Raw genomic sequence first — 25,801 nt, 5'->3', positions numbered from 1 at the left:
TAACCCATAACTCTCATCTGCCAACATCCATGATCCCGTATGATCTTAGCCAGATGACCCCTTATCATGGGTGTGGCCAAGTTTCCTGTGGTCCCGTAAGGTTTGTTTACAGGCCCCAGTCCTGGCTCTCAATGTTCTGTGCTATTATTTTGCTGTAATTTACCTCTAAATGTCTTCTAAGAGCACAGTTAGCAGTGGAAGTGTTGGTAATGCTGCTAGACAACATTGCCCTCCCATGGTCTGGCAAATTCTCTCGTCAAGCACCAGTGGGGCCCTGAAGGTGCTGTATTAGAGAGGTTCAATCTGTAGCTCATTTGAAAAAATACTGAACTCCATTACAAACAGCAGAGTGACAGCATAATCCAGTACCAAGCACGGGGTATGCAGTCACAAGCACTTCGTTCCAGCTCCTGTTGACACTTTCACAGCTTTTGAAACATCACTCAACCCCAGTGGTAGAGATGTAGCCCCCATGTAACTGATGAAGGGAATAATCTCTACCTCATGCATACATTGAACATTAATATTCACACGGGACATTAAGTATTATTATTGCACAAGATAAAAAAGCCAGCTTTATCTGCTTTATTTATTTCAAGTTCACTACATAAATTAAGCTATAAGGCAACACAATAATCTGTCATTAATGGAGTTAACAGTGACAAAGGCAGAATGCTTCATTGTTCTCCAAGGGAACAAGTGAGATGTTTTTGCAGAAATATCCATGGAAAACAGCTAAAGTTATTCCTATTTCCTACAAGCTTTCAAAAGGAAAAGAAATTCACTGGACTAGTTAAGCCATTCAAAGCCAAAGTGACCTTCATTTTTGCACGCACCAAAGTGTATCTGATTTTCCGGTGGCACTAACTAGGTGCTAAAGAGCCTTTCTTGTCTAGTTCAGTAGAGCAACAAACCAACTCTAAACTCAGCTACACACGAACCAGTTTTCACAACTCCATTTGAAAAGATCAGCCAGCCAAAAATTAGCTTGGAAAAGAGGGCTTTGTTAGTGTTGGTAACTTGCTAGTCACTTTGGCTCCTGAAGAAAATGCAGCCAAAGCTTCAGTGTTGTTATCTGGTTACATAAGACACTAGCAGACACTTATTAACACTATACATTTATGAATAAATACTGGCTACACTTAAGCTCATGCTGTACATCTGTGTATCATCTAGGCAAATTTGTAAACATTACACCCCTCTCTGCTGCAATACCCACTGAACAAACTAGCAGACAAGGGTGCAGCTTCTTCCCAAAGGTTGTCAAACAGGAGGCAGGTGGATTTGACGGGTAGCAGTTCCTGCATGTCAAGGCACCCCAATCTAGTCATTACATTAAACTTCACTAGCATAAAGCTTTGTGTTTTTCTCCTTTCCCTGGTGTCCCACATTTTGCACTACAGAACAGCAGAGTCATCTATAGTACACGTTCCTTATTTAACCAAAAAGAACACATCTGGAAGGGCTTTAAGGCCACTTGGTTATCACCAGCTTGTGTGTCAAAGCCCCGCAATTAAGATTTTTCTAGCTTGTGTTTGCTGCTCAGTTGAGGAGATGCTTCATAAAGGCCACTGCTTTTAACTAAAAGCAACTGAAAACAAATCTCTGTAGGAAGAGAAATCCTGTGTTGGCTGCACTGTAATACTGTAAGTAGTGACAACGGTGGCACATTAGAACCAGATTCATAGACATGCTGTTTGTAACTGGTTTTAGATCTGATTTGTAGCCAAAATAACCCTAATGATAGCACATGCTATGCGAGGGATATACTCCTCAGGTGCGGAGGGTTGGGATAAGCCTTTCTTCCTTACAATTTTTTTCTGCTCAAGAAACCCCCAGCTTTATTTTGTCAAGTCAATGGTAAACACACAACACACACTCCTGAACCCTTTAAAGTTGGGCGTCCATTGAAATGATCTGAGTTGTCACATCCTTTGGTTGATTTCACCATTAAAAACAAATGACAATGCAAAATTGTCCTCAGTAGTGTCTTAGCCTCAATCAAAAAAGGAAAGCGGCAACATTTTCACTTCAGTGACCCACCGGCCCTGGGTCCCCGCAAATCCTAGATTACCAAGCATCAGAACCTACATTTTCCAACAAAAAAAGGTTTAAAATGAACAGACATTTTGGATCCTTTAGATACAAATTATAAACCAATCCCCCAAGAGCTCCATCATACTGTATTTCAATGTAAGAGGCAAATAAATCTTTAAGATCCATTTTCTCCCAAAAAAGGTGTATAGAGCAAAGCATTCTTTTTTCCTACACAGGGAAAAAAAAACCCAAACAATAACACTTGTGAGTGCCTCAGGCCAAAGAAAATTTTAAACTAATGAGATTCTAATAGGAGACAAAGCAAATGTGAATGTAACATGCTGCTGTAATAGATGACTATTGTAACAGAAGAAACAGGGCCTCTGGAATGTTTATTCATTAGCAGCTGGCTCTGAGGACCAGAGAAAGGATTTGTTTTGCTGAGTATTTAATATTGGCTTGATGGGACTGATACGGAAAAGGGGAAAAATCACTGTAAGGGGTTGGGAGATTTTTGCTGACAATGCTAATATGACTTCAGCTAGGGCTAACTCTGGTCTAGAGATGGCCTCCTCTGTGCTGAGCTTTGTGTGGCCAGTGGGACAAGCATGTGGTGTGGTGACAGAGCCACAGAGTCACACGGTGGACATTACAGAGAGCAGAACAAAACAACACATTTCCCTTCCCTCCACCTTTGCAACCACCTCCTCTTTTCTTGGCTGGAATCTGTGGTGTGTGCCCACATTGCAAAGGAGGTTTCCCAAACCATTTCAACAGGACGCATTCTGTCATGGCAAGAGTCCAGCCCATGGTGACCTTTAGGGATCCAGCTGTTGGAAGCCATTAAGGGAGCAGCGGGCCAAGGCTGAGCTCTACATGATGGGTGAGCCAGATGACTTCAGAACTCTGATCGCCCTCTTCTGTGGGCCGGATGGGAGCAGCAAGGTTTTTAAACTCATGCTTCATCTTAAAGCTCACGGTTACTTCACTCTCTTCTTTCTGGGGAGTGACCTTGATGAAAACTCCCACCTTGTTGGCCTTTCTAAAGGCTACAATGCTGCAAAGAAAGAAGCTGAGTGTCAGAACCACTAAGTCTCAAGCAACCTCCACTCTTAATGAGACTGATCTGGACAGATATCAGCATTATTCTAATACTAACTCGCAGGGAGACCATTTTCCAAGTGTTACTAGTCATAAACACTATTCGAAAAGTTAGCATGATTCTCTAGAGCAAGTATCAGAGGGGTAGCTGACTTAGTCTGTATCATCAAAAGTAACAAGATGACCTGTGGCACCTTGTAGACTAACAGATATTTTGGAGCATAAACTGCTGTGGGCAAAGACCCGCTTTGGCAGAGGCATGAGTGGGGGGTTTCCAGAGGAGGGTTTAAAGAGGGGGTCAAGGGGAAGGCTAGAGTTGACAAGGTCTGCATAGTCATGGAGGACGTGGCCCGTTATCAGGAGCTAAAGTGAAGGTGTGAACATCAAGAGTGGGGAGTTTGTCCTCCAACGAGAAACTGCGAAGCTGCAACGCCTTTGCAAATTTGATACCATCGACCAAGGGTTGAACAGAGATTGTGAGCGGTCGGCCAACTACAAAAGCAGTTTCGCCACTCTTGAGGTTCACACCTCCACATTAGCTACTTATAATGGGCCACATCCTCCCTGACTGAACTGACCTAATTTCTCCTCTCTTGATGTTCACAACTCCACATTAACTGCTGATAACAGGCCACAGCCTCTGGGAGTGAATAGACCTTGTCAACTCTGGCACTCCCCTTGACTGAGGTTCCCTCTTTAAACCCTCCTCTGGAAACCCCCACTCACGCATCTGATGAAGCGGGTCTTGCGCAGGAAAGCTTATGCTCCAAAATATCTGTTCATCTATAAGGTGCCACTGTACGTCTTGCTGCTTCTCTAGAGCAGTGTTTCTCAACTTGTTCTTTTGTAAAGCACTCCTTCAGAAACAAATAAATAAATACCCCCAGACTTCTCTCACGTACCCCAAGGGCACGCTCGTCCCCGGTTGAGAAATATGGTCCTAAGGTAATGTGAGGTCTTGGAACCAGTGCTATTCAACCTGTTAGCATACTGTATCCTTTTCAGGAGTCTGATTTGTTTTGCATACCACCAATTTACACCTCCCTTGAAAACTATTTGCTTACAAACACACCTAAAAATATCACAGAAGACGACTACTGAAAACTTACTGATTCACTACCACCTTATCATCAAGTAAATTAACTGGAATGGAAATATTGCACTTATATTTCACCATTAGGTGGGTGAGGCAATAGAAACAAGTCATTGTACTGACCGTACTAGTGTTTTATGTAGCCTGCTGTAAAACTAGGCAAATATCTAAGCAAGTTGATGTACCCCCTGGAAGAGCTCAGAGCACCCCCAAAGGTACTTATACCTCTGGTTGAGAAACACTGATCTGCAGACCTGACACCTGGCAAAGCTGCTTTCAATCTGAAAACTAACAAGGCAAAACACAACCTACAGAGAACTGAATGTTTTCAGAACAAGCCCTAAAGTGGACAGAAAAAACAGAATCTCTACATCCCTCAAGCCTGATAAAAGCCTATGTGCTGACAAGAAAATGAAGAGGAAGTTGTTAAATATAAGCAAGTACCATGTGTCAAGTTATCCCATACGTATGAAAGATGGACTACTCACTCAGGGTCATCTTGAAAATCCTGAGGTTCTGCCAACTCATCATATTCTGCAGCAGCATCTTTGCCAGCTAGGATAAGCTCCTTGGGAGGAACCACCACCTGCAAAATCATATGGAGAAGGGCAGTACTGAAACACATCCCATCACTGCACACCCAGCATCAGACATATGCACTCCCTTCTGAAGGCTAGTCAAGCCAACAGGGAGCACAAAGGCAGGAGAGAGTCCTCTGGTTTTCCTCCCCATCAAATGGTCCCTACCACACTTTTCCCTTGATTTCAAAAGGTACTTCTTCTGAGTTATGGATGCTGACAATAAACACACTGAAGGTGATTTATAACTGTTCTCAAATTGTACTATGGTGATATTGATGTAGCAGGTTTAAAGTCTGAACCTCCCAAAAAAGGAGAACATAAGAACAGCCACACTGGGTCAGCCCAATGTTCCATCTAACCCAGTGTCCTGTCTTCAACCAGGACCAATGCCAGATGCCCAAGAGGGAATGAACAGAAGAGGTAATCATCAAGTGATCCCTCCTCTGTCACCCATTCTCAGATTTTGACAGAGTCTAGGGACACCATTCGTACCCATCCTGGCTCATAGCCATTGACGGACCTAACCTCCATGAATTTAGCTCTAGCTCTTTTTTGAACCCTGTTAAAGTGCTGGCCTTCACAGCATCCTCTGGCAAAGAGTTCCACAAGGAGTGTGAAATATGGCTCAGATTGATGTGCTCGATTCCTCCTGTAGCTTACGAGCAGTTGGGTGCGCTCATATGAAAGCTCAGTGCACTGGGATAGGTTTTTGAGCTTCAAATTGTACAGCAAAAAGGCACAATACCTTAGCAGTACTGTTGATGTCATCAGGGTCTCCCTCCTCACACTCCATCAGGGTGACATGGGTGAGGTTTTCCACTGGATTGGTCAGAGTCAGAAGAACTTGGCTCTCCTGGTGAGACGCACAGGCAGGGCACGCAGTTTAGGAATTACCCTCAGAAAGCAGGTTTGACCTTTGGCGTTCTGCTTTACAGAGCAGACCTCAGGCTGGCTAATGTAGCGTTCCAAACTGCCTCACACTAATGCCATGAAGCTCTTCAGAAGGCTCCACTGACCTACACCGTCCACCATCCACATGGGACATAGGTACACTAAAAAGGATGCTATGCCGTGCTACTTATGAAGGGCACTTCCACCTCCCTCTTACATTCTTACAGAGAGAAAATATATGCTAGGAATTTACTCCAATTCTCATTCCCAACACATGGGTACATGTGTGACAGTCACCAGTAGCATAATCTACAGCAGTCCAGTCATTCACAGCGCAAAGATCCTAATCCCATACCAAGATAAGGCAAACCAGTGGCAGATCTCACCATCCCTTAGTTATGCTGCCTTCTCTGGATGGCACCAGTTGCTATTTAAGTCCATTCCATTTAGCTATATGACACAGGAAGTTTAAGCCATCAGCAAGCCTATTCCCTCATCCTGCCAAAGAATCTTTTAAAACACCAGGGAACCAACGTGCACGCTCTGCTTCTACTCTCAGGGAATCACAAAAGAGGAGCACTGACCTTCATGTAGCGAAGGTTGGGAATAGACATGATCCTGACCTCCGGGATATAGTTGCTGCAAAGGAAAGACACAAACATGAGCTGCGTCTCACTCTGTCCAGAGACCATCTACAGCAGAAGATACTCATCTGACTTGTTTAGACTATAGGCTTCAGTTTGTTTAAAAATGTACATTTCAATCGAACAGATTATACAGAACAGACAAATCCAGGGCTCTCTAAACAATGACCAACTACAACTTAATTTTTTTTAAAAGAAACCAGAGTGGAGTTTTTCAGACTGTTCAAACTCTTAGTGAATTTCTGTTTACTTTTTAGATTAGATTGGGGAAGTGGAATTTCAAAGAACTAACTTAATATTGTTCTACAACATTTGAAAGGGAATTAACAAACATTAAGATCACATACTTTAAAGAGATATTGTACACTAAAGTTCCAAGGAAGCCCCTCCTGATACTGCATTGAGAAGAACTTTGTAATATGAAGCCTCCAGGTAATTTAAAAAAACCCTAAGTGTGCTGAAATTGTCCCGGAAAACAACAGATTCTACCTGACACCTGTTAACATTGACCACTTTTGTGCTCCTTTCATGATGCTACCTCGATGGCATCTCAATACAGAAGCATGAAAGATCACAACGTTTGCTTAAGTTTTAAATTAAAAAGACACAGTTTTTCAGAGCTGGTGCATGTAAATCTTTGGCAACAATCTATCCACTATTGCAAACAATCTTCTGCTAGATAAACTTACAGGATTTTTTTGGTTGGGTTACTCAGCGAAACACTGCATGAGCACCTGTGTGCCCACAGTCAGTGGTAGTTACCGTGTTACTTTTTATACCCCTAGTTATTTCTGAATTTTTGACAAGATCATTGCTAGGCCCAAAAGAAGACAGGGTTTTAACTAGATACAATACAAAGCAAGATACTGCTCCCCTGTACCCTGCCCCATTCCCACCATACTCACACAGCAACCAGCTGGATTTTGAATTTGATTGATGTAGGATTAAATTCTGGTTTACTAAGATTATGTTCACATTTCTAAAACAGATGAAAAGATATTTTAAACATCATAAGCATCATGTACAACCACACAAGAAAGAATAAGAACTGCAAGCACCACTGTTCGGCTATTCCAGTTACAAATTCTGTCAGCCTAATCTAGACCAGAAGTTCTGAAGAACTGAAAAGGTCCCTTTCTGATGCTATCTTGAAAACCTAAGAATTTGTATTCTCTCCCCTCTCCCACTTCCCCACTTTGAAAAAACGTAATGGAGAAGCAACTACACCAGTGACTCAGACCTCAGTGGTTCAGGAGCCAAAATAGCATAACCCAAAAGACCCACGCTCATGTGAAATCATTGTTTCATTTACTCTCACGTTATACATTCACACTCGGCATGACAGGGGAAATATTTCGTTTATGTAAATACATGATTCTCACAGCAAAATAACTGGACAAGTACTATTAATCAATTACAATTGATAAAATAATAACATCATAAAAGCATCGTGATAGGTTAATAATTTAATTAAATAACAGAGGCTACATCTACACTACAGCACTTTTTCGAAAAAAGTTCTTCCAGGAGATCCCTTCCAAAAAGGCTTCTTTTGAAAGAGGGTGTCCACACACAGAAAAGTGGATCGAAAGATGGATCTGCTCTTTCAATAGTGTCCACACAGCCCCGGCTCTTTCGAAAGAACAGGCCAGGGGTCAAAAAATCTGGTGCCATGAAGACTTCTCATTTGAAAAGAGGGCCTATGGAGCATTTACATGAGCCTTTTCTCAAAAGAGAGCTTCCTGATCGGGGAGCAGAAGAGGGCTTCTGGAAGAAGAGCCATTTGCTTTGGAAGTCGGATCAAAAGAGCACATTTTGTGTGTAGACGCTCCGCTTGTTCTTTTGGGAAAGGGCCAGGTTTTTCAAAAGAACTTGCTAGTGCAGACGCAGCCATCATGTTTTAATAACACGTTCTGCAAAGAGCTGCAGGAGACTCATTAAAGAGCCGCTTGCAGCCTGAGAACCTCAGTCTGCATATCACTGAACTACACAGAGCGAGACTACAACCTCATCACAACTCTGCACCGGAATTACTGCAATCCCTTTCTTCCAAGGAAATTGAATTGTACTCTTGTTCATAATATGTAGCACTTGGATATCATTCTACATCTTCAAAATACCATCCAAATATTAACTAAGTAATCCTCAGCTCCTCTAGAAGTTAAGGATTATTCCCCTTTGCCAGATGGAAAAGCAGGTGTGTTGCCCAGGTCATATAGTGATTCATCAGCAGAAGCAATATAAGAATTCAAGGCTTCCAGGTTTCGAAGCCCATGCTCAGTCCTCTGCTTTTCTGGTGGGACATTCATTGAAATAGCCGCTTGCAGTCCATGTACTACAGGAATCGGTACTCTGCAGTTTCAGTGCTAACTAACATTCCATTTGGCGCCTATGTTTGTTTTTTAAAAACAAAGGACCAGCCACATAAGGCATTCCCCCAAGTAGGGTTACAATACCATCACACAACTACTTACAACATTTAAGACCAGATTTTCAAAGATATTTAAGCCCATAAAGATGCAAAGTGATACCTAGTGGGATTTTCAGAGGTGCCTAAGAAAGATATCACCAGGTATTAAGTGCCTATCTGCATTTTTAAGTGCATTTTTTATGCACCTAAACACCCTCAGAAATCTGGCCCTCAGTCTCCAGCCCTTGCCACATGCTGTCCCACAGGTGTATGCTTCACCAGGCCCTGATCTAGTTGGTTGTTGGGCATTTTCTTATTCATGATCCTTTAACTATTGTAGACTGGAAATTTCAGAGACAAAACACAGTTGTGAGTTATTTTCCAGCTGGGTCCTCATAGTTTAGGATTTCAAACCATAGGGAACTATACTCTCTGTCTCCTGTTACGTACCCGACAGCGTAGTGAGCGTTTGATCAGAAGGTGCTTATGGCGTGGGTAGAGCTGAGAAGCACAGATTGGCTGAAAGTCAGGCTGCAGAAGACGTTGGTGAAGGGTAGTCACTGTGCACACATATGAAAACAAAAAATCCAAATTCTCAGCTGCTGATAAACTAGAGACATACTAAATCAGGCAGCGTGTTTGAGATTACCACATACTTTTGCTACATTAAGAAATTTACATCACTCGTCCAGTAATTCAGTAGTCGTCCTGACCAAAAAAAATTAATGGTTCCATTAGTGCATGAATTCAAAGACTGTAAAATTACTTGAAGAAAGAGCAAAGATCTGGCATTAAAGACACAGGTATGATATCAATAACAGCCTCCTATAAAGCTAGGGACTTTTAAAGCCACTTTGTGATTATTCAAAATGTATTATGCATGAACAGGAAATAGCACATGATTACAACCTTGAAGAATTGTATTCCCCTCAGGGCAAATATAATTTTCTTAGCCTTTTCATTATCAAAGCAGTTAAGCAGTGCAGTGTACAAGACTAAGTAGACTCTGATCCAAGGAGTTTGCCCAGTTCAGTCTCATGTAAAAGATTACATAAAAGGTGTCTTCTTAAAGCAGTGCAGATTTCTTCAAGATTTCTTTTGTGGGTTTGAAAGAAGAGAGAGGGATACCTGGCACACAGTGTAAACAGCAGAATCAATACTCAAAAGAGACTATCTAGATTGTTCTGCTTTGACAGTTCCTCAAAAACTTCCCAACTGAGGTGGAATCCCCAAGAGCGTAACTGAACGATTTCAAACAGATGCCAAAATTTTTACTTTAAAGATCAGTGTGCAAGTCTACTTCTTATCAGCACAGCTATTTCCCTCATTTCCTGTTATTACTAACAAGGACGTCAGATCTTTTGCTCCTCCAAAGGCTGATGGTTTTCCAAAGCAAATAAAGTCATTAACAAAATGAAATCACAAGCATGCAAGGGGATGGTCCTGACTTTTCAGACTCTCACTTCAACTTCTCTTATGAGACAACAAAGTCTGATCTCAACCAATTAAACTTGCAGTTGAAAAAGCCAAAAATTCCATCATTTTTCGCTAAGTTGTACTGCTGTATCATCTCCAGCAATACAATGTTTAAAACCAGGCAAACAATAGAAACCCCCTAAGGATCACCTAATGTGGACAAAGTCCAGGCTGTTCTTGGTAGTTAGCTGGTGAAGAGCTCCCACATGAAATTAAATTGAATGTTCCGCCATTACCCTCTGTTAGATTTATTGGCCTTGTGTAATAATCCTCAGGAAGGGGTTCCACTTCTTCAACAGCATCAGCAGGTTCAATCTTTATCTCCTTCTGGTCCTCTCCTTCTTTCAGGCTGAAGTGAAAAAGTGAAGACAAGTTAGGGAGTCACCAAGCATCATATATATTCAATGACTGAAAATATTATGCCATAATAAACTGCCGGAATACACATAAAAAAACCCAACCAACGCTGCAGCTGAAACTCCCTCTTAAATCATGCCGTCATATGAAATCACTGCATTTCATTAGCTTCCATTCAGAGATCTCTGCAATATCTAGGAATAACAGAGCAGCACACAGAATTTCCAGGACCCAGGGCAAGCTGTGTGTGTGGGTGATGGGGCTCCATGCTCCAGGAAGGGGTAGGGCCTCAGGCACAAGGCCTAGGGTTGGAACTAGCCTCCCTCTGCCTGCCCTTTACTGCCACTTGGAGGGTGCCAGCCAGTGGCTAGTTAAAAGACTCCAGGTGGCATTCAGGAGTCCCAGGCCCTTTTGAATTACTAGTCCTTGGGGCAGCTGGCCCTTTGCCCTGTCGGCAGGCCTGCAGGAGGGTGAATTAATGGACGAGTGACAAGAGAGAGATTCATCAGAGATTCCACATTCTCTGCCATGACATTTAATATTTCTCCATCTACTCTAGAGATGAAGCCCTTTTCCAATACTATTGGACAACTTATCCAGCTCTCTGAATTCATATCTTTACTTTCCCATTTATCCCCTTTATTCCTCCTGCTGGTAACGAACCAAACCCCAAAACTCACGAGAGTCCAGCAAGAGCACTGAGGGGCGCCCCAGGCCTCTGACGCTGGAGTCTGGTTCCAAGGCCGTATTTGTCCTACAAAGAGGAAAATAATACCAACTAATCCAGATCTGCTATCTGTGAGGACACGCCCAACAGCAAACTTGAGCCTTCAGCAGCATGATGAGCACAGGGCGCCAAAGCAAATGAAAGCAAACTGAAAGAGTGCACAATTTGCGATTTTTCTCCACTAATCTTATTAGTAAAATATAAATAACTTTGCCCGTCGGGAGGGCCAGAAGTATATTGTGAAATACATCAAGCTTTAATTCTGTGCTGAACTTGGTTATATGCTTGAAGGTAACAGTTTATAGTTAATGCAGAACATGGCTGCTCGCTTACCTTAAAAATGTGGGTTAAAGTGAGGATATTACAAACTGAAACACTCTGCACTGCCATCAGAAGTAGACAGAGAAAGCGGAATATACACTAAAACTCTGTATGGTATGGAACCCGGCTACTTAAAGATAGGTCTGCACAAGTTTTTTCAAAATAAGACTTCTTTTTGAAATAACTATGCTAGCGTCTATACAATGAAACCGTTATTTTGAAATATTTTCGAAATGGTGGTTGTCACATTTCAAAATTGGTAATCCTCATTGCTATTTCGAAATAAGCACCGTTTAGGTAGGGAATAGACCCTATTTTAAAATAAGCCATAATGTGCTCAATGGCTCTGTTTCAAAATAGGTTCTGTGTGCGTAAATGCTATATTTCGAAATAGCTAAGGACTGTATCAAAATGTATTTTGTGTGTAGCAGCATTATTTCAAAATAAACTATTCCAGATTAGCTCTTCTGGAATAGTTTATTTCACAAGCAGGCTGCTGGGTAGACACACCCTAAATCTATCTATCAAGGCATGACTACAATGGGCAAGGACAACTGGAGGTGCTCATTGATTTACTAGCTCTCAGCTGGAGATAGGGTGTTAAAGGTGGAGGACTTGCAATTTTGGGCCTACAGAACCCGACTTCTCAGACCTTCAGGGAAATGCTGCAAGGCTCATCCTATCAGGTCAGAATTTGTTTCACCTGAAGCTAAAGGGAGAGGGTTTCAGCTGATGGGTTGGGCTGATTGGTGGGAAGCCGATTATTATTGATACCCATATTATTGATACCCACACCCGTAGCCCTGTTAGCCTATGCAGGGACTGTGTCTTACGCAGTGTGTCAGAAAGTGCTATTTTTCAAACATATCTTATGTCTGATGCTCCCTGCCCCCACCCCCCTCCAAAACAAACAAGTTATTGAAATACAAGCTTTATGATGAACCTCATAATGATGCTAAAATGAAACTCTACTGGTCTTCAGAGCCATCATAGTATGTGAGTGGTTTCTAGGTGCACTACAAGAGCGTTAATACCAGCAGAACCTGTGAAGCGACTTACCACTACGTGTATTGTGTGTTGCTGGGAAGAGCGCCCAAAAAAGCAGCAGGTAGCAACGGAGACAAAAAAATGCAGCCGTAAGACAAGAGCAAATGCACAGAGCAGGCTGGTTACACAGTTAACCAAAAGGCAGCAAGCATATAGAGTGTTATTTTGCTAAACAAATTAAGCTTCTCTCTAGCAATTGCAGTAAATGCACCATTCAGGTTTTAATAAACTCTTAAGCCCAGCTTCAGTTATGACTTGGAGCAGATAACACATGTCAATCCTGCATTAGGAGGGTATTTGGAGAACTATCTTGTGAACCTCTGGCCAGTTGTACAGAACCTGATAAAGAAGGATTAACTCTGGAATCCTGGCTAAATTCCAACTCCAGCATTTGTGTTTTATCTAACCACCCCTTAGACAGTTTCAATATAGATTCTTCCTATCCTTTAAAAAACATTGTTATGTTACATGGCGCAGAGCTGTAACCATGTCCTTACACGAGAAACGGCTGCATTTCAGAGCCGGCTGAACTGACCCCTTAACGCACAGTCTGTGCAGTACATTTTGAGATTCTCCATGGATCAGTGGCTGGAGCAGTTGGGAACTAGTGAAATATGTGGATGGAAGATTATTGATCCTACCACTGTCCAGACAGCCCTGAGTATAGGTTCTTTACATGAAATCCTTCTTGACAGATGTCCCTTTTTTAGGCAGGCATTACTATTCATCTAATCTTCAAAACTGAGGCATTTAGGAAGCCCTGCCTCTGTGCTTCACTGTTCCTACTGTTGGAGCAGCACCAACCCAGCTCACCGAAAAGGCCAGAGGCATGTAGTTTCGGCGTCGCACTAGCTTCTTACGGTCTCGCTCAATCTTCTCTCTCTGAGCCAGTTGCTGGTAATACTCAACTAGTTTGTTAATCTGAAGGGGCAAAAAAAGGACCAGTTAGGTATGGGGCAAAACACTATGGCACACAGGCCATCTATAGAACGTTCCTTCCCGTAAAGTATTTTCTTCCATTGCCAATACTGGTTTTATTCTGAAGGACGTACGCCGAGGATATGTAGCTGTCTTACAGTCTTATGACGCAATGAGCAACAGGAGCAGACATTTCATTGTTTCTCTAAAAAGCTCTACAATGACTCATCTCAAGACCAAGTCTACCAGGTAACATTACCCAAATTTCACTTCCCTGCTACCACGGTGACTGAGACTTGGCGCAAGCTATTGGGTGCAACCCCCGGCACTCTCCAAAGTCACAGACAGCACTGCCTGGCCAGTGGAGAAAAATTTGGTTGAAGTACAACTCGCAGCCTCCTTCTCAGTTTAGCGGAGGATGAGGCTAGTAAGATGTATTATGCTGAAGACCAGACGAACTCCAGGTCTAGAGAAAGGGATGATCAGAAAATCAATTCTGTTCAAACAAATGTTTTCTTTAAGACTCTGCAAGTTAATTAAAATAAAGGTGTTCCTGCCAAGTTCAAATCAGCCTGCAATCCATCCAATGTGTATTAAACTGTTTGGAACTTAATAAAATGACACACAGAAACTATGAAGCCCATGAAAGCAAAATCACACCCACTCTCTGCCATTAAAAATTCATGGTTGCAATGGCCTTGTAACCATTGGTCCCAAAACATTAGAGAAATAAGGTGAGTGAGGTACACATCTTTTACTGGGCCAACTTCTCTTGGTAAAAGAGAAAAGCTTTTGAGCTCATGCGGAGAATTTCTTCAGCTCAGGGGCAGCTGCTCAGAGTATCCCACCTAAATACAAGGTGGAACAGATTATTACCATACATAGTCAACATACCCTGTGAGAGACCAATCAAGGTAAAGTGGTCCATGAACATCTCTGTAGTCACGGCACTGAAAAAGGAGTTCATGGGTCACAGTCTGCTGTAGGAAGCCACATCCAGTGTCTTCATTAAGACCATGCCATTTAGCGTGTAGTAAAGTTATGAATTTAAGCTACCAGGCTCATCTTTTGAAGGTGTAGTGCAGGTTTCCTTTGAGGATGAGGACTAAGAGGTCACATATGGAGTGATCACTGTGTGAAAAGTGTCCATCCACAGGAAATAGGATGTTTCTGTCTTTTACCTTTTTTTGGTGTGAGTTCATTCAGAAGCATAGTAATTTTATTGTTTCACCTAGCTAGTTGCTGCACGGCCATTCAGTGCTTTAGAGGCGGTACACCCATATGGTGATAGGCATACGTAGGACTCATGGATCCTGAATGTGGCTTCTTCTGATATGGTCCTTGAAAGGTATATTGTGAGGAGGTATTGATAACTGTAGCAGTGGAGGAGCTGTGTCAATGGGTTTTGCATCTGTTGTGTTAAATATTCATGGTGTGTTTCATGAGGGTAGTGGTTTGGCCCTATCACTTCCCTCACTACAAGTTCCTTGTGCCAGCTGGTGGCATTTCAACACTGTCATTTGCACAGCACTTTGGAATCTTTCAGGAGAAGGATCTCGATAGAAAATGTTACAGCTATAGTTGGATTTGACAGTCTCCAAAAGACTTTCCTTCTGCTGAATTGAGCCAAGACTCTGCCCTCGTGACTACGTGCAACAGATGCTTTCTCAGACGTAACTGAGATGAAGAAAGTTGTTGATCTAAGAAAGCAAGACCAGAGTCTTTCTGTCGTATGTGACCTCCCTTAAGAGATTTATGCTCTCCCCTTCACTTACCCTCTGTGTATGCGGATTCTCTGGTTCCTGCCAACCACCGCTGGCTGAAAGAAAACAAAAAGGCAATAGTCCTGAGAAGAAAAAGAGTCTCATATTCCTTGTGCTTGGAACTAGAACAATTGGACCTAAGTCAACATCCGGCAAGATTTAACAGTAAAACCCCATGCCAGGGGGCTGCTACCAACAGCAGCACAGATGCTGTGAAACGTTACACAGAAATCTTGGAAGGATTCATGAGGATCCTCTATTTGGAAGGTGATGCATATGGAACTTCATGAAGAAGTAGCTTACTTGATCAGTTTTTAGATAACATTTAAAAACAATCTGCTTGTAAAGAATCACGTTCTCTACAGCAAAAGGAGCCTCAATTACTGCTATTTACACAGTAGACAGGAGAGGTCATTACTTTATAAGTCAAAATTTTTGGCAGTCTCAGCATCCTTCCAGATGAATTAATGTACGCTAGTTTGCATCTCTTCCCAACACATCCCTTAAGATATCTGAGAGTGAACAAGAGCCACTGATTACCACTTTCAAAATCGTTCCATGAATGAGTCCCAGATTTGTACATCACCTGCCAGTTTACATAAGATCACTAAAGAATCATAACTGATTTTGAACCTTTCACAGCATTATTAAATTTTCTTAGTCTAATCACGCAGTATTAAAACAATCATCTACAGTTCTCTAATCATGAAATGACACATGGGGAAATTAAATGACAGGGAAAAAAAAAGTAAATCCCAGGAAGGAGAAAGAGTGTGGTATTGATTTAGTTACATGAGAGCCAAACCCTACAGAAAAATAATACAAAAGATAGTTTAAATTATTGTTGGATGGTAAGACAGAGATACAAAAACAAAAAGTTTCCATTGCAAGACAAACTCAGCATAGCTTGTCCACCACTATAACATCCAGTATTTTAAAATGTAACACTCATATATGCTAGGCTATTCAATACAAGACAGTATCCCTGACTTCAGAATTTGCAGCTGGACTCATTCTAAACAACAGTCGCAGGAGCTTCGCATAGACACAGGGATCTGTCTGTGTAAAGTCATCTGCAGCATTGTGGCATAACAGTCTGACCTAACCTGTAAGACTGTGCAGATTCTGTATTTGTTATATTCCAGGCTGGGTAGGAGATTTAATTTATAAAATTGAAAAATGCCTTGAAGGGAAAAAACTAAATTCAAATACTGACCCCAAAAAAGGCTTCAAAATATTCATATTTTATCTTTTTTAATAAAAGTATCAGAATTATCAGTTTACAATAGTGACAGAGTCCTAATAAAGTACATTCCACATTTGCACTGTCAAGATGATCAGCTCACAAATCTGATTTAATACTACTGTTGTTTGCTATACAGAGAAATGTTCTTATTAAGAAAAAAAAGCGTTTTTAATTTGCCTGGATTTTTATTAAGCACGTGATGTTACTATAGAAGAAAACGAAAAGTACCATTTAACTAATCTTAACACTTCTCAATCCCGAGAATTCTTAAGTGGTAAGATCACTTTTTTACCAGCAGGATGAAGTATCTAGCTCAGACCCTGTGCTTAAATTTTACTGGGGTTACATGCACAACAAACCTGGGAATGATTTTTGTCATTCAATATCTGTGAACAAATATTCCCTTCCAACATTACTCACAGTCTTGTCTTTAATACCTACTTACTCACCAACAGATTTATCTGCCATTCCCACATCTCTGGAAGTCCAGCGGCAAAATCCACAGGCCAAGTAATATGCTTTCTTCATTGTAGTCTTGGCTGGGTCATCAGGAAGTGGAGCTGGAATGCTTGTTGCCCTGGTGGAAAGCGTGTGCATGCAGCATGGGCAGTCAAAACAGTTAGCACACCTATCAAAGACAAGGGGAAGTTATGAGATACGAGGGTACTGGTAGCATTTTAGAGAAATGTTCCTAAAGAACATCTTGCAGCATCTTTGAGAAACATTCTTCAAGGACAGCAGTTCAGAATTAAAAGGTGCCTTTTTGGTCTCACAGCAGTTTGGGAAAATACTCTGCTCGTGTAGATTGACTAAGGAAAGGAACAGAACTGGAAAAAGTCAGCCAAAGCATGGACAGAATGAGTTAGTAACGGGATATGTAAATTCACAACATGGAAACATGACAGAAGATGAACAAAACATTTACATTCCATTTCCACAACATTTACATTCCATTTCCACAAGGGATCACTACTAAGTAAGACAAAACCTAACACAGCAGTTCAGGAGAGGGAGATGAGAAACTTGGACATTATGGTGATGGTGCTGAACAGTACATACATATGGTAAGAGGATTATTAATGTTAGAGAAAAAATTGCTCAAAGTAAAGTGCTTTAAAAAGGACGCATTTGAAAAACATTGCAGACGTTGAAGTACTGGAGCAGCCAATCATACCTATTCTTCTTTAGCTTAGCTTCTGCTGATGGCATATTTTCCAGGCAACTGGGACAATAGTGAGAGTCCACCTGGTGAACAACAGACAAAGAAGTCAATGCATCCCCTCATGTTGTGTATATTTCTGGATAGGACAGGACAGCAGCAGCAGCTAAAACACTTTGCTGTATGATTTCAAGAAGAGAGCATCCATACACACCCCACTCTTTTGAAAGAATAGGCCATGGATTGAAAAATCAGCTCCATTGAAAAATCAGCTCCATGACTGTTCTTTCGAAAAAAAGGGCCTGTGGAAAATCTATATGTTCTCTTTTGAAAAAGTTTTCAAAAGGGGGTGTTCTTCTGCGGGAAAGGAAGAGCGATTTCGAAAGGAGCACAGCATTCTTTTGATTTACTTTTGACAGAATGCTTTCTGTGTGTAGATGCTCCCTGGCATCTTTTGAAAGAGCACCCTTCTTTCGAAAAAATCTTTTAAAAGAACTTGCCAGTGTAGACCCAGCCTTCCTGTTTTCCCATCTGAATGTGATGATTAGCCCAGTCACCATGTAGAGAAACACAACATATTCAGATAGTTTACTATCCCCTTTACATCATTAATATATGCTTAAAGATTTTAAAAAGCAGATGTTTTACTTACAAGTCTTTAGCTATTTCAGAATACAACCAAATCAGTAGCCTGACTTCTGGCAGAGAATCATTTTATGATTATATCTCTGCAATGCTCAAACTAGCAACCTTGAGACTGAGACCTCACTAATTAAAATAACTCATACAGGCTTCTAAACACATCTCTCTTGTGTTTTGTTTGATACAACTGTGATGATCAATGACGTGTTAGTAGTCTCTAGGCATACTCTCTATTCATCACCTCAGCTGATCACTATTTAGACCTTAAGTGTGAAAAACCCTTGATCTTGAATGAACGTTTCCACCCCTGAAAAACAAATTCTTACATGCAGAATCTATGCTGATTTCAAATACAAGAAGAAATCTCTAGTCCAGATGAAACTAAAGATGTTCCTTAAAAAAAAAAAAAAAATCTACAAAACTGCACCTCTGAATATGGACTCTGACCAAATCAGTGGTTTTCAGATGCCAATGACAGTTTAATGATGACCGAAAATTCATACCACTACCTTCTGTAAGTGCTTAGCATTCATTGCTTGGTGTTCGGAGGAAGTTTTATACCAGATAACTCCCTACTATCCCCCTGAGATCCTGGGGGACTATCAAGCCTCTTGCCAGCTTCACAACAAGGAAACCAGCCACAAAAGGCCTCACCCAGGGCCAGGGAGTGAGTCAGTGGCAGTCAAGACTCCTAGACCAGTGTAGTCAGACTACAGTGGATCTCTGTGGGGTGCCCACCTACCAAAGGGTACCCGGGAATTGTCCCGGGGTGCAGGGGGAACAACAGGGAAGGGGCAGCCCCTCATGGGGGAGGGGAGCAGAAAAAAACACTTCTGGACAGCTCAAACCAGGGGTGGGGGCCACCCTGGGCAAAGTGTGGGGGGAGACTGCACAGCCGCTGGCGAGAGGCTTGTTGGGGACTGATCCCTGCATACATATCCGGCAGAGGGAGGGGCACCCCACGTAGAACGCCAGGCTGTCAAGGGAGGCCACCTACTTACAGCCCAGAGAGAGCCAAGTAGCTTCCACCCCACGGGGCCTACTCCAGCCAATCAGGAGATGACAGACAGAGACATAAGCCAATCGATAAGCCAAACATGGCAGAAACCCACCCACACATGTATTCAAACCAATCGCAGAGGGCTCTAGGGCTACTTCGGCCTCTCGCAATCATAGGGAGTTAGCCAATGGGAAGAATAGAAGACTTGAGTGGCAGGCGCTGCGGCCAATAAACTTTAGGGACCTGCCCCGCTCGCGGGCCTCCTGCTCGGCAGGCGGCGGCCCGGCCGCTGGGGGTTACCTCGTGGGAGACGCATTCCAGGGATCGGAGTTCGCTGCAGTAGCGGCAGAAGTAGAGCTGGGAGAGCGGCGCGCGGATCTCCTTTTCTCCGCGCACCAGGTACGAGACCCGCTCCGACTGCAGCAACGACGCCATCTTGGCAGCCGGGGCCCGAACCACCGCGCCTCGCCCCGCCTCACGGGACGTGACCACTCAGCGCCCACGTGACCTGGAATACGCTTCCGGCGGAAGGAGGGAGGAACGAGGGGGTTTCCGGTTCCGGTCCGTGGTGCTGGGGCTGGTTCGAAGATGGCGACGTCTCTGGGCTCCAACACTTACAACCGGCAGAACTGGGAGGACGCGGTAAGGGCTGGGTCTAGGGGCCGGTCTGCTGTGGGGCTGAAGGGCCTGTGCTCCCTCCCGAGTGTCCGTGGGGAGCGGGGCCTCCCGCCGTGTGGTTTTAGCCTCCCTGTGCGGCAGGGCCCGGCCGAGGGAGACCTGAGCCGCTCGCCCTGCCCCGGGGCTGAGGTGGGCGTCCTCAGCAGGGGGCCACAGGATAGGTGTGTGAAATCCCGTGTAACTGTTGAGCTGATTAAATGAGATGGGGGCAGCTGGGGAGGCCTCTGCAGCTCGTCTGGGCTGGAGCAGCCCCCCGCCCTCTGGCCGGGCTGGAGTGCCCCGTTTGCGGCGGGTGGAGGCTGCTCCGGCACCACCGGACCAACCCCTGTCCGCAGGGGCCTGTCCTGGGATAGCCGCGTGCAGGGGTGTTCCAGCCGGGCCAAAGCAGTCACGGTCTCGGCTCACCATAGGTGAGGGCGCTCTGACCCAGCCAGAGCAGCTGTTGTCCATGGCGCGTAAGGGGACTGCTTTAGCCCGTATTGGGTAACCTTCAGCGTCCTTTGTGGGTGGCCTTGTGTGGCTCTGTGTGCTGTGAGGTTCCTAGCCCGGGCCCCTCTTCTGTGTGGAATACAAGGCTTTGTAGGGCAGTTCTTTTTTCTGCCTCTTAAATTTTAGCCCTGTGACAGAGATGAATACTGCCTGAGACCATGGGTGCCCTGACCTTGCTAGTGTCTGACCTGGACACGTTGTAATGTGGGATCTTAACGTATATTGGGAAGAGTGTTTATTAGTTAAAAATAACTGGCAGCCAGGGGCTCTTCACATGTCTTCAGCTAGTAACTGGGTGGGACATTGTGGGGGCCCCCACTTTGGGTAATCAGATCTTCGAATTAGTAATCTCTAGTCCACCCTTTAATCTGTGAGAAGGAGACAGCAGAAGTGTTGCTGTTGGTTAGAGATGTAATCTAAAGTGAGCTCTAAACTGTTTTTTCTGTCCTTGATGCAGGACTTCCCCATTCTGTGTCAGACATGCCTTGGTGAAAACCCCTATATCCGAATGGTATGTGATTATTTAAGTTATATGGTGAGATTAGCACTGAATTGCTGGTTTAGGGGACAAAAATGAGATCAGACAAATGAGGTATTAGAGAGATGCCAAAATCCATGCCAGCTTCTGTGTGCTGCTTCTTGAGCAGCAAATGCACTCATAAGGGAAGAAGGCTAGATCTTGGGATTAGCCAAGGGAATGGGCAACATGATCAAAACAAATCAATCTGTCAAAACCTTGAACAGACATTAAGACTACTTCTCTAATAGCCAAAGCATAAAAGATGGCAAAAACATGGCTTCTGTAATAACGTTGATGCTGATTCTCTTCTTGATTTAGAGACGCATGAGATATTGAAAGATTAATGATTTCCCTGGTTTTTGAAATGTGGTTTGACATGTTCGTTGACATATTTTCATGAAGGGTGCTTGAATGTCCTTTATATTCATGTTCTTTATTGAGTACATTGACCTATTCAGTGGCAGACGGTGTACCTGTCACCAGTCCGATTTGTACCTGGGGTTGGAAAAGATAAAGCAATCACACAATATATTGTCATTCTAAACATCCACTTTCCTCCACTCGTCTCCCTAAATATGCTTTAGTCTTTGTGAAATTCTGTTTAGCTATAGAGCATTTATTTTTGTATATGATAGACCTCTGACTGTTTTGTCATTGTTTAGAAAAGAGATATTAAAAGTCAAAGCTGAGGGTTTCTTTGAAGGATTTTATACTGAATATTTTGCCATCATAAAAATTGGAAAGGTTTGGAACAAAATTCTCTCCAAGGTGCAGGGCCTAATGGGAGCCTGTCAAGTGCCGCACGGGTGCTTGGGGCTGCAGTGGGGTGAGATGCCTCTCTCCCAGCCCTGCTGCAGTGAGAGGAGAGGTGCCTGAATCCAGTCCTGGTCATGACCTGCTGTGTCTGGCTCTCCAACCTTGGCCTGAGTCTGCTGCAGCTGTGGGAGAGGTGTCTATCCCAATGTCCTAGCCTTGGACCTGGACTGGAGGAGAGTCACCCACTATCCATGTGTTGCTGCAGGGAGAGAGGGAGATTGGAGAGCATCCTTTCTCTCTGCCATAGCCCTGAGGTAGCTTGCACCGCAGATCCCTTATTCCTGGCTCTGCCCCAGAGCCTGGACCCCCAACCAAAGCCTTCATTCCTCACGCTCCAATTCTTTGTCTCAGCCTTGAGCCCCTGATCATCTTCCTCGCCCCACCACTCACACCCTTCTGTCTCAACCTTCTTTCTCAGCCCTGAGCCCCTTCGCACGCTATGACCCCCTTGACCTCACCCCTACCACATATGTGTGGGAAATTAGAGGGAAAGCTAGTTCCAAGTGATTTCCTCCCATTTATTGTCCAAAGGCTCTCAAGAATAAATCAAAGCCATGGAGCATATTTCTCCAAATGCAACCACCACAGAGAGAAATTATGCAAAAGCTGTGATGGTGAAGCATGTGGACATTTGGGTGAAAGAAATGAAATCAAGTATTCCCTAAGGGATGTAATGCAGGAGATCATAGTGTTGACTGTTATTCTGTGGCTTTTTTATGGTAACTCTCATTTGATTTTATTTCAGACCAAAGAGAAATATGGAAAAGAATGCAAGGTATGTTTGTCTTCAGTAGAAGAGTTGACTTCGGGACTAACTCATAAGTTTCCATTTTGTTTTAAGATATAATGCTGAAAATAGCAGTTATCAATCCAATAGATAGTGTCCAACACTTACTTACTCATTTTAACACTTTTAAGAGTTGGATTTTGCGAACCCTTGAGCATGTGAATGCCATGATGCCTTTGAAAACTTGACAACAGTTAAGGTATTAGTATGCTCTCTGCTTCTCATGCTGACCAATATTGTTTCATTGTTTCTTTGTATACCCTCCCATCTCTTTCTATCTGTAGTCTTTTATCTAACACTCTTGTCTTAGCGTAGCTTATTGTTACTCTCCAGCACTTAGCACAGTGGTCCTTGACTAGAGTTTGTAGGCCCTACAGTAATACAAGAAATTAATAACTCTTGTGACTTATTCATTAAATCAGCAGTGCTGTTCATGTGAATGAAGTAACTGATGATTGTACATCTTTTTGGGATTGGACCCTTAACTATTAATTCTGATAAATGTTCAGGTTTATTAACCTTATTTAACTATTTAGTTGGTTATTCATTTTAAAAAACTGGTTTGGGATTGTTCAGGTTCTCTTATTCCACTCATTTTCACTCAGTCCCTTACAAGAGAGCAGCATTCTAAAATTTATATTTCAGACCCCACGAGAGAATAATTGCATCTGAAAAAAACAGTAACTAGACATAATTAGTATATATCATGAAAACAGTTCAGTAAGAACACTGACTTTATAAAATCATCTTTTGCGTGTACTAAACCCAAAATTTGGAGTGTACTTTTCTGTGTTACTTTTGTAATATGTACAGGTTGAACCTCTCTAGTCCAGCACTTTCTCATCCAGCAACATCCATAATCCAGTATGATTTTTACTTAGCCAGACAACCAGGCACTAGTCCTGCCTCTCAATGCTCTGTGCTATTATTTAGCTGTATTTTATCTCTAAATGTCTTCTAATAGCCCAGTAAGCAGTGGAAATGTTGGTAATACTCCTAGGCAGTGTTGACTTCCCATGGTCTGGCAAATTCTCTTGTTCAGCACCAGTCAGGTCCCAAGGGTGCCAGACTAGAGAGGTTCAAGCTGTATTAGTGGCTCCTAATAATGTAGTTGTCCAAGCTCCTTTCCTCTCGTCCCAGGATAGCGTGGTATTGCTCTTCAAACCCATCCCTTTTTTTGGTTCAGGGGCCACTGACCCGCAGAAAAATCAGTTGGGGGCTACACAAGTGAGAAGCAAAAGCAAAATCCACACTGTATGGTCTTGGGTCATGACTGAAAAACAAACGGGGTTCAGTGCAGGAGAGAGGTGCCTGGAAGTGGGCTTGGTGTCTGGCATCTGGACGGAACAGAAGGTGCAGGAGTGGGCAGGGACTTCGAGAACCTGGGAAGGTGGAGGAGCAGGCTGTGGGGTGGGCGATTTGGGTAGGAGAAGAATGCAGGAGGGGGCTGAGGTTGCGGGGGCTGAGTAATAGGAGCGGGAGATTACCTGGCACAGCTCTCCCACTTCTCTGGCTGCAGTTCTGGTCAATCAGGCTCTGACTATACAGCCGTATCCTGAAATAGCTGCCCTCATCTATGCAACACTCCTGTCATCTCAAAACAATATTTGAGATAATGGGTGTGCTATTCTGGCATCCCTGTGAATTTCATCACATGAGGAGTACAGGGATGCCTGGAAATAGGGCTTTGTTTTGGTATGTGACACCATTTAAACAGAGCCACATGCCAAAATAGCCTATTTCGAAATGTACTCAAAATGAGCTGTGCAAATTGTGTAGGTATTTTGAGGTTAGGGCGCCGTCTAGACATAGCCTTAGAGTGTCAGGGGAAAAGCCTCTCCAGGCAGTGCTGTGCTGCTCTTCCCCCAGATGAGGGAGAGGGAGTGGCAGCGCTGGCATGCAGAAGGCTGGAGCCGCTTCTTCCCCCGTCAAGCAGTGCTCCTGGGTTGGATCTGGTCCCAGCTTGCCCGACTCCAGTCCAGAAGGCTGGGAGCTCCGCACCCCACAGTGGACCTGATGCTGGGGATAGGAGCCCCAAGCCTTACGTGCCAGATCAAGGCAAGTTGCAGGGCAGATCCAGACTGCAGACCAAGGGTTCCCCATCCTGCCTTAGTGGATTTATGGATGCAGTGCTGAGAACTCCTGGTGGGAACGTTACTGACACAACTTTTGTAGAAGGTGTAGAGGGAAAGGAAAAGACATCTCAAAGCTAAATGTTTAGATTTATCAGGTGCTGTTACTCCAAAAAAAATTCATAACATAGTGGGAGTTAATGCGAGGCTGGATTACTATTGAACTTATTTAATCAATCTATCATCTTCCTGTTAAAAATGCGTTTACTTTTCGCTTGAGAAAATGGGTGGTAGATGATGCATTGCTTTCCTCTGGATCGCAGAAACTCACCTGCCAGCAAGTGGTTCATGTTCAGTATCCCTGAGATATGCCAGTCTCTGTGTTACAAAAAGGGGACAGTAGAAACCTTTAGTAATATCCCTTGAAAAGGTAAAGCAGCATACCTTGTATTGATTTCAGTTGGAGGAGCTAAAATATATTGTTTCCCTCTTCTCCCTCTCACCATCTCCTTTTCATAATGAAAACAGTTATGTTTTGAGAGCCAGCTGCTGTTTCACCAAGTCACATTTACAATGAAAGTAGAAATGTCCTGCCTATAGAGACTGTGTGCGTTACTTCACAGTAAGGCTATCCTTTTCTGGGCCTAAATCCCTGTGGCCAAATGGGCTGAACCTCCTACTGTCTTAGGAAGCGTGTAACTTGCAACCATATCCTGCAAATTAGCTTTAATGATCCTTCGGTGACATCTCTGTGGACAATGGAGAAGTTGTCCTTGCATTGTGCTTTGAGCATAGTTGCTTGACTCTTAAGATCATTGCAAGAAAGTCCAGCAATAACTTTTTATTGATATCATAATGGGGCAACCAAGAAAAGATTGGGCTTTTTGAGTACTTTGGAATATTGTGTTTTAAGTCATTTTAACATGTTAACCAAGTGGTTAAAAGGGAGGACGCCTGTAGTAGTAGTAGTGGAGTTTCCTTGAGAACTTGAATACTAATGGCATTGCTTGTTGCAGTTAGAGTAGT

General features: G+C 43.3%; 3 protein-coding genes across 4 annotated transcripts in view; 1 reads left to right on the top strand and 2 right to left on the bottom strand.

The window, feature by feature from the left end:
- Positions 1-570: 570 nt before the first annotated feature.
- On the bottom strand, positions 571-19,974 carry DCTN4 (dynactin subunit 4). The gene is made up of 13 exons (XM_075009742.1): positions 19,714-19,974; positions 17,787-17,857; positions 17,062-17,240; positions 15,379-15,422; positions 13,499-13,606; positions 11,271-11,344; positions 10,470-10,582; positions 9,208-9,317; positions 7,253-7,326; positions 6,288-6,342; positions 5,558-5,665; positions 4,720-4,817; positions 571-3,094 (listed from the first exon to the last, which is right to left on the bottom strand). The coding sequence occupies exons 1-13, from the start codon at positions 19,846-19,848 to the stop codon at positions 2,881-2,883; spliced, it is 1,383 nt and encodes a 460-aa protein (XP_074865843.1). The 5' UTR covers positions 19,849-19,974; the 3' UTR covers positions 571-2,880.
- The window catches only part of RBM22 (RNA binding motif protein 22), a 13,085-nt gene continuing 7,160 nt past the window's right edge, over positions 19,877-25,801 (top strand). The window contains exons 1-3 of one of the 2 annotated variants that reach the window (XM_075009744.1): positions 19,877-20,055; positions 21,038-21,091; positions 22,662-22,691. In XM_075009744.1, coding sequence (XP_074865845.1) covers positions 20,002-20,055; positions 21,038-21,091; positions 22,662-22,691 — 138 coding nt within the window. In that variant the 5' untranslated portion in view covers positions 19,877-20,001. Of the gene's footprint in view, positions 20,056-21,037; positions 21,092-22,661; positions 22,692-24,149; positions 24,762-25,801 lie in introns of those variants that run through there. The other variant, XM_075009743.1, reaches the window with a different exon arrangement.
- The window catches only part of MYOZ3 (myozenin 3), a 25,535-nt gene continuing 24,567 nt past the window's right edge, over positions 24,834-25,801 (bottom strand). Inside the window, exon 7 of the mRNA XM_075009746.1 lies at positions 24,834-25,153. Coding sequence (XP_074865847.1) covers positions 25,009-25,153 — 145 coding nt within the window. The 3' untranslated portion in view covers positions 24,834-25,008. The remainder of the gene's footprint in view (positions 25,154-25,801) is intronic.

Source organism: Carettochelys insculpta, chromosome 15 (assembly GCF_033958435.1).
Source record: "Carettochelys insculpta isolate YL-2023 chromosome 15, ASM3395843v1, whole genome shotgun sequence".
Taxonomy (NCBI): domain Eukaryota; kingdom Metazoa; phylum Chordata; order Testudines; family Carettochelyidae; genus Carettochelys; species Carettochelys insculpta.
Note: the sequence above shows the minus strand (reverse complement) of the source record. Positions and strands in the feature narration are given on the sequence as shown.

What these genes read in the sequence shown, in the direction of transcription:
- DCTN4 (XM_075009742.1), bottom strand. Translation starts at nt 19,848, where the DNA reads ATGGCGTCGTTGCTGCAGTCGGAGCGGGTCTCGTACCTGGTGCGCGGA. An exon ending in AGTGCTCTTGCTGGACTCTC is followed by an intron (nt 10,583 to 11,270) that starts GTGAGTTTTGGG and finishes TTTTCACTTCAG; the next exon opens with CCTGAAAGAAGGAGAGGACC. An exon ending in AACGCTCACTACGCTGTCGG is followed by an intron (nt 7,327 to 9,207) that starts GTACGTAACAGG and finishes CATCTGTTTTAG; the next exon opens with AAATGTGAACATAATCTTAG.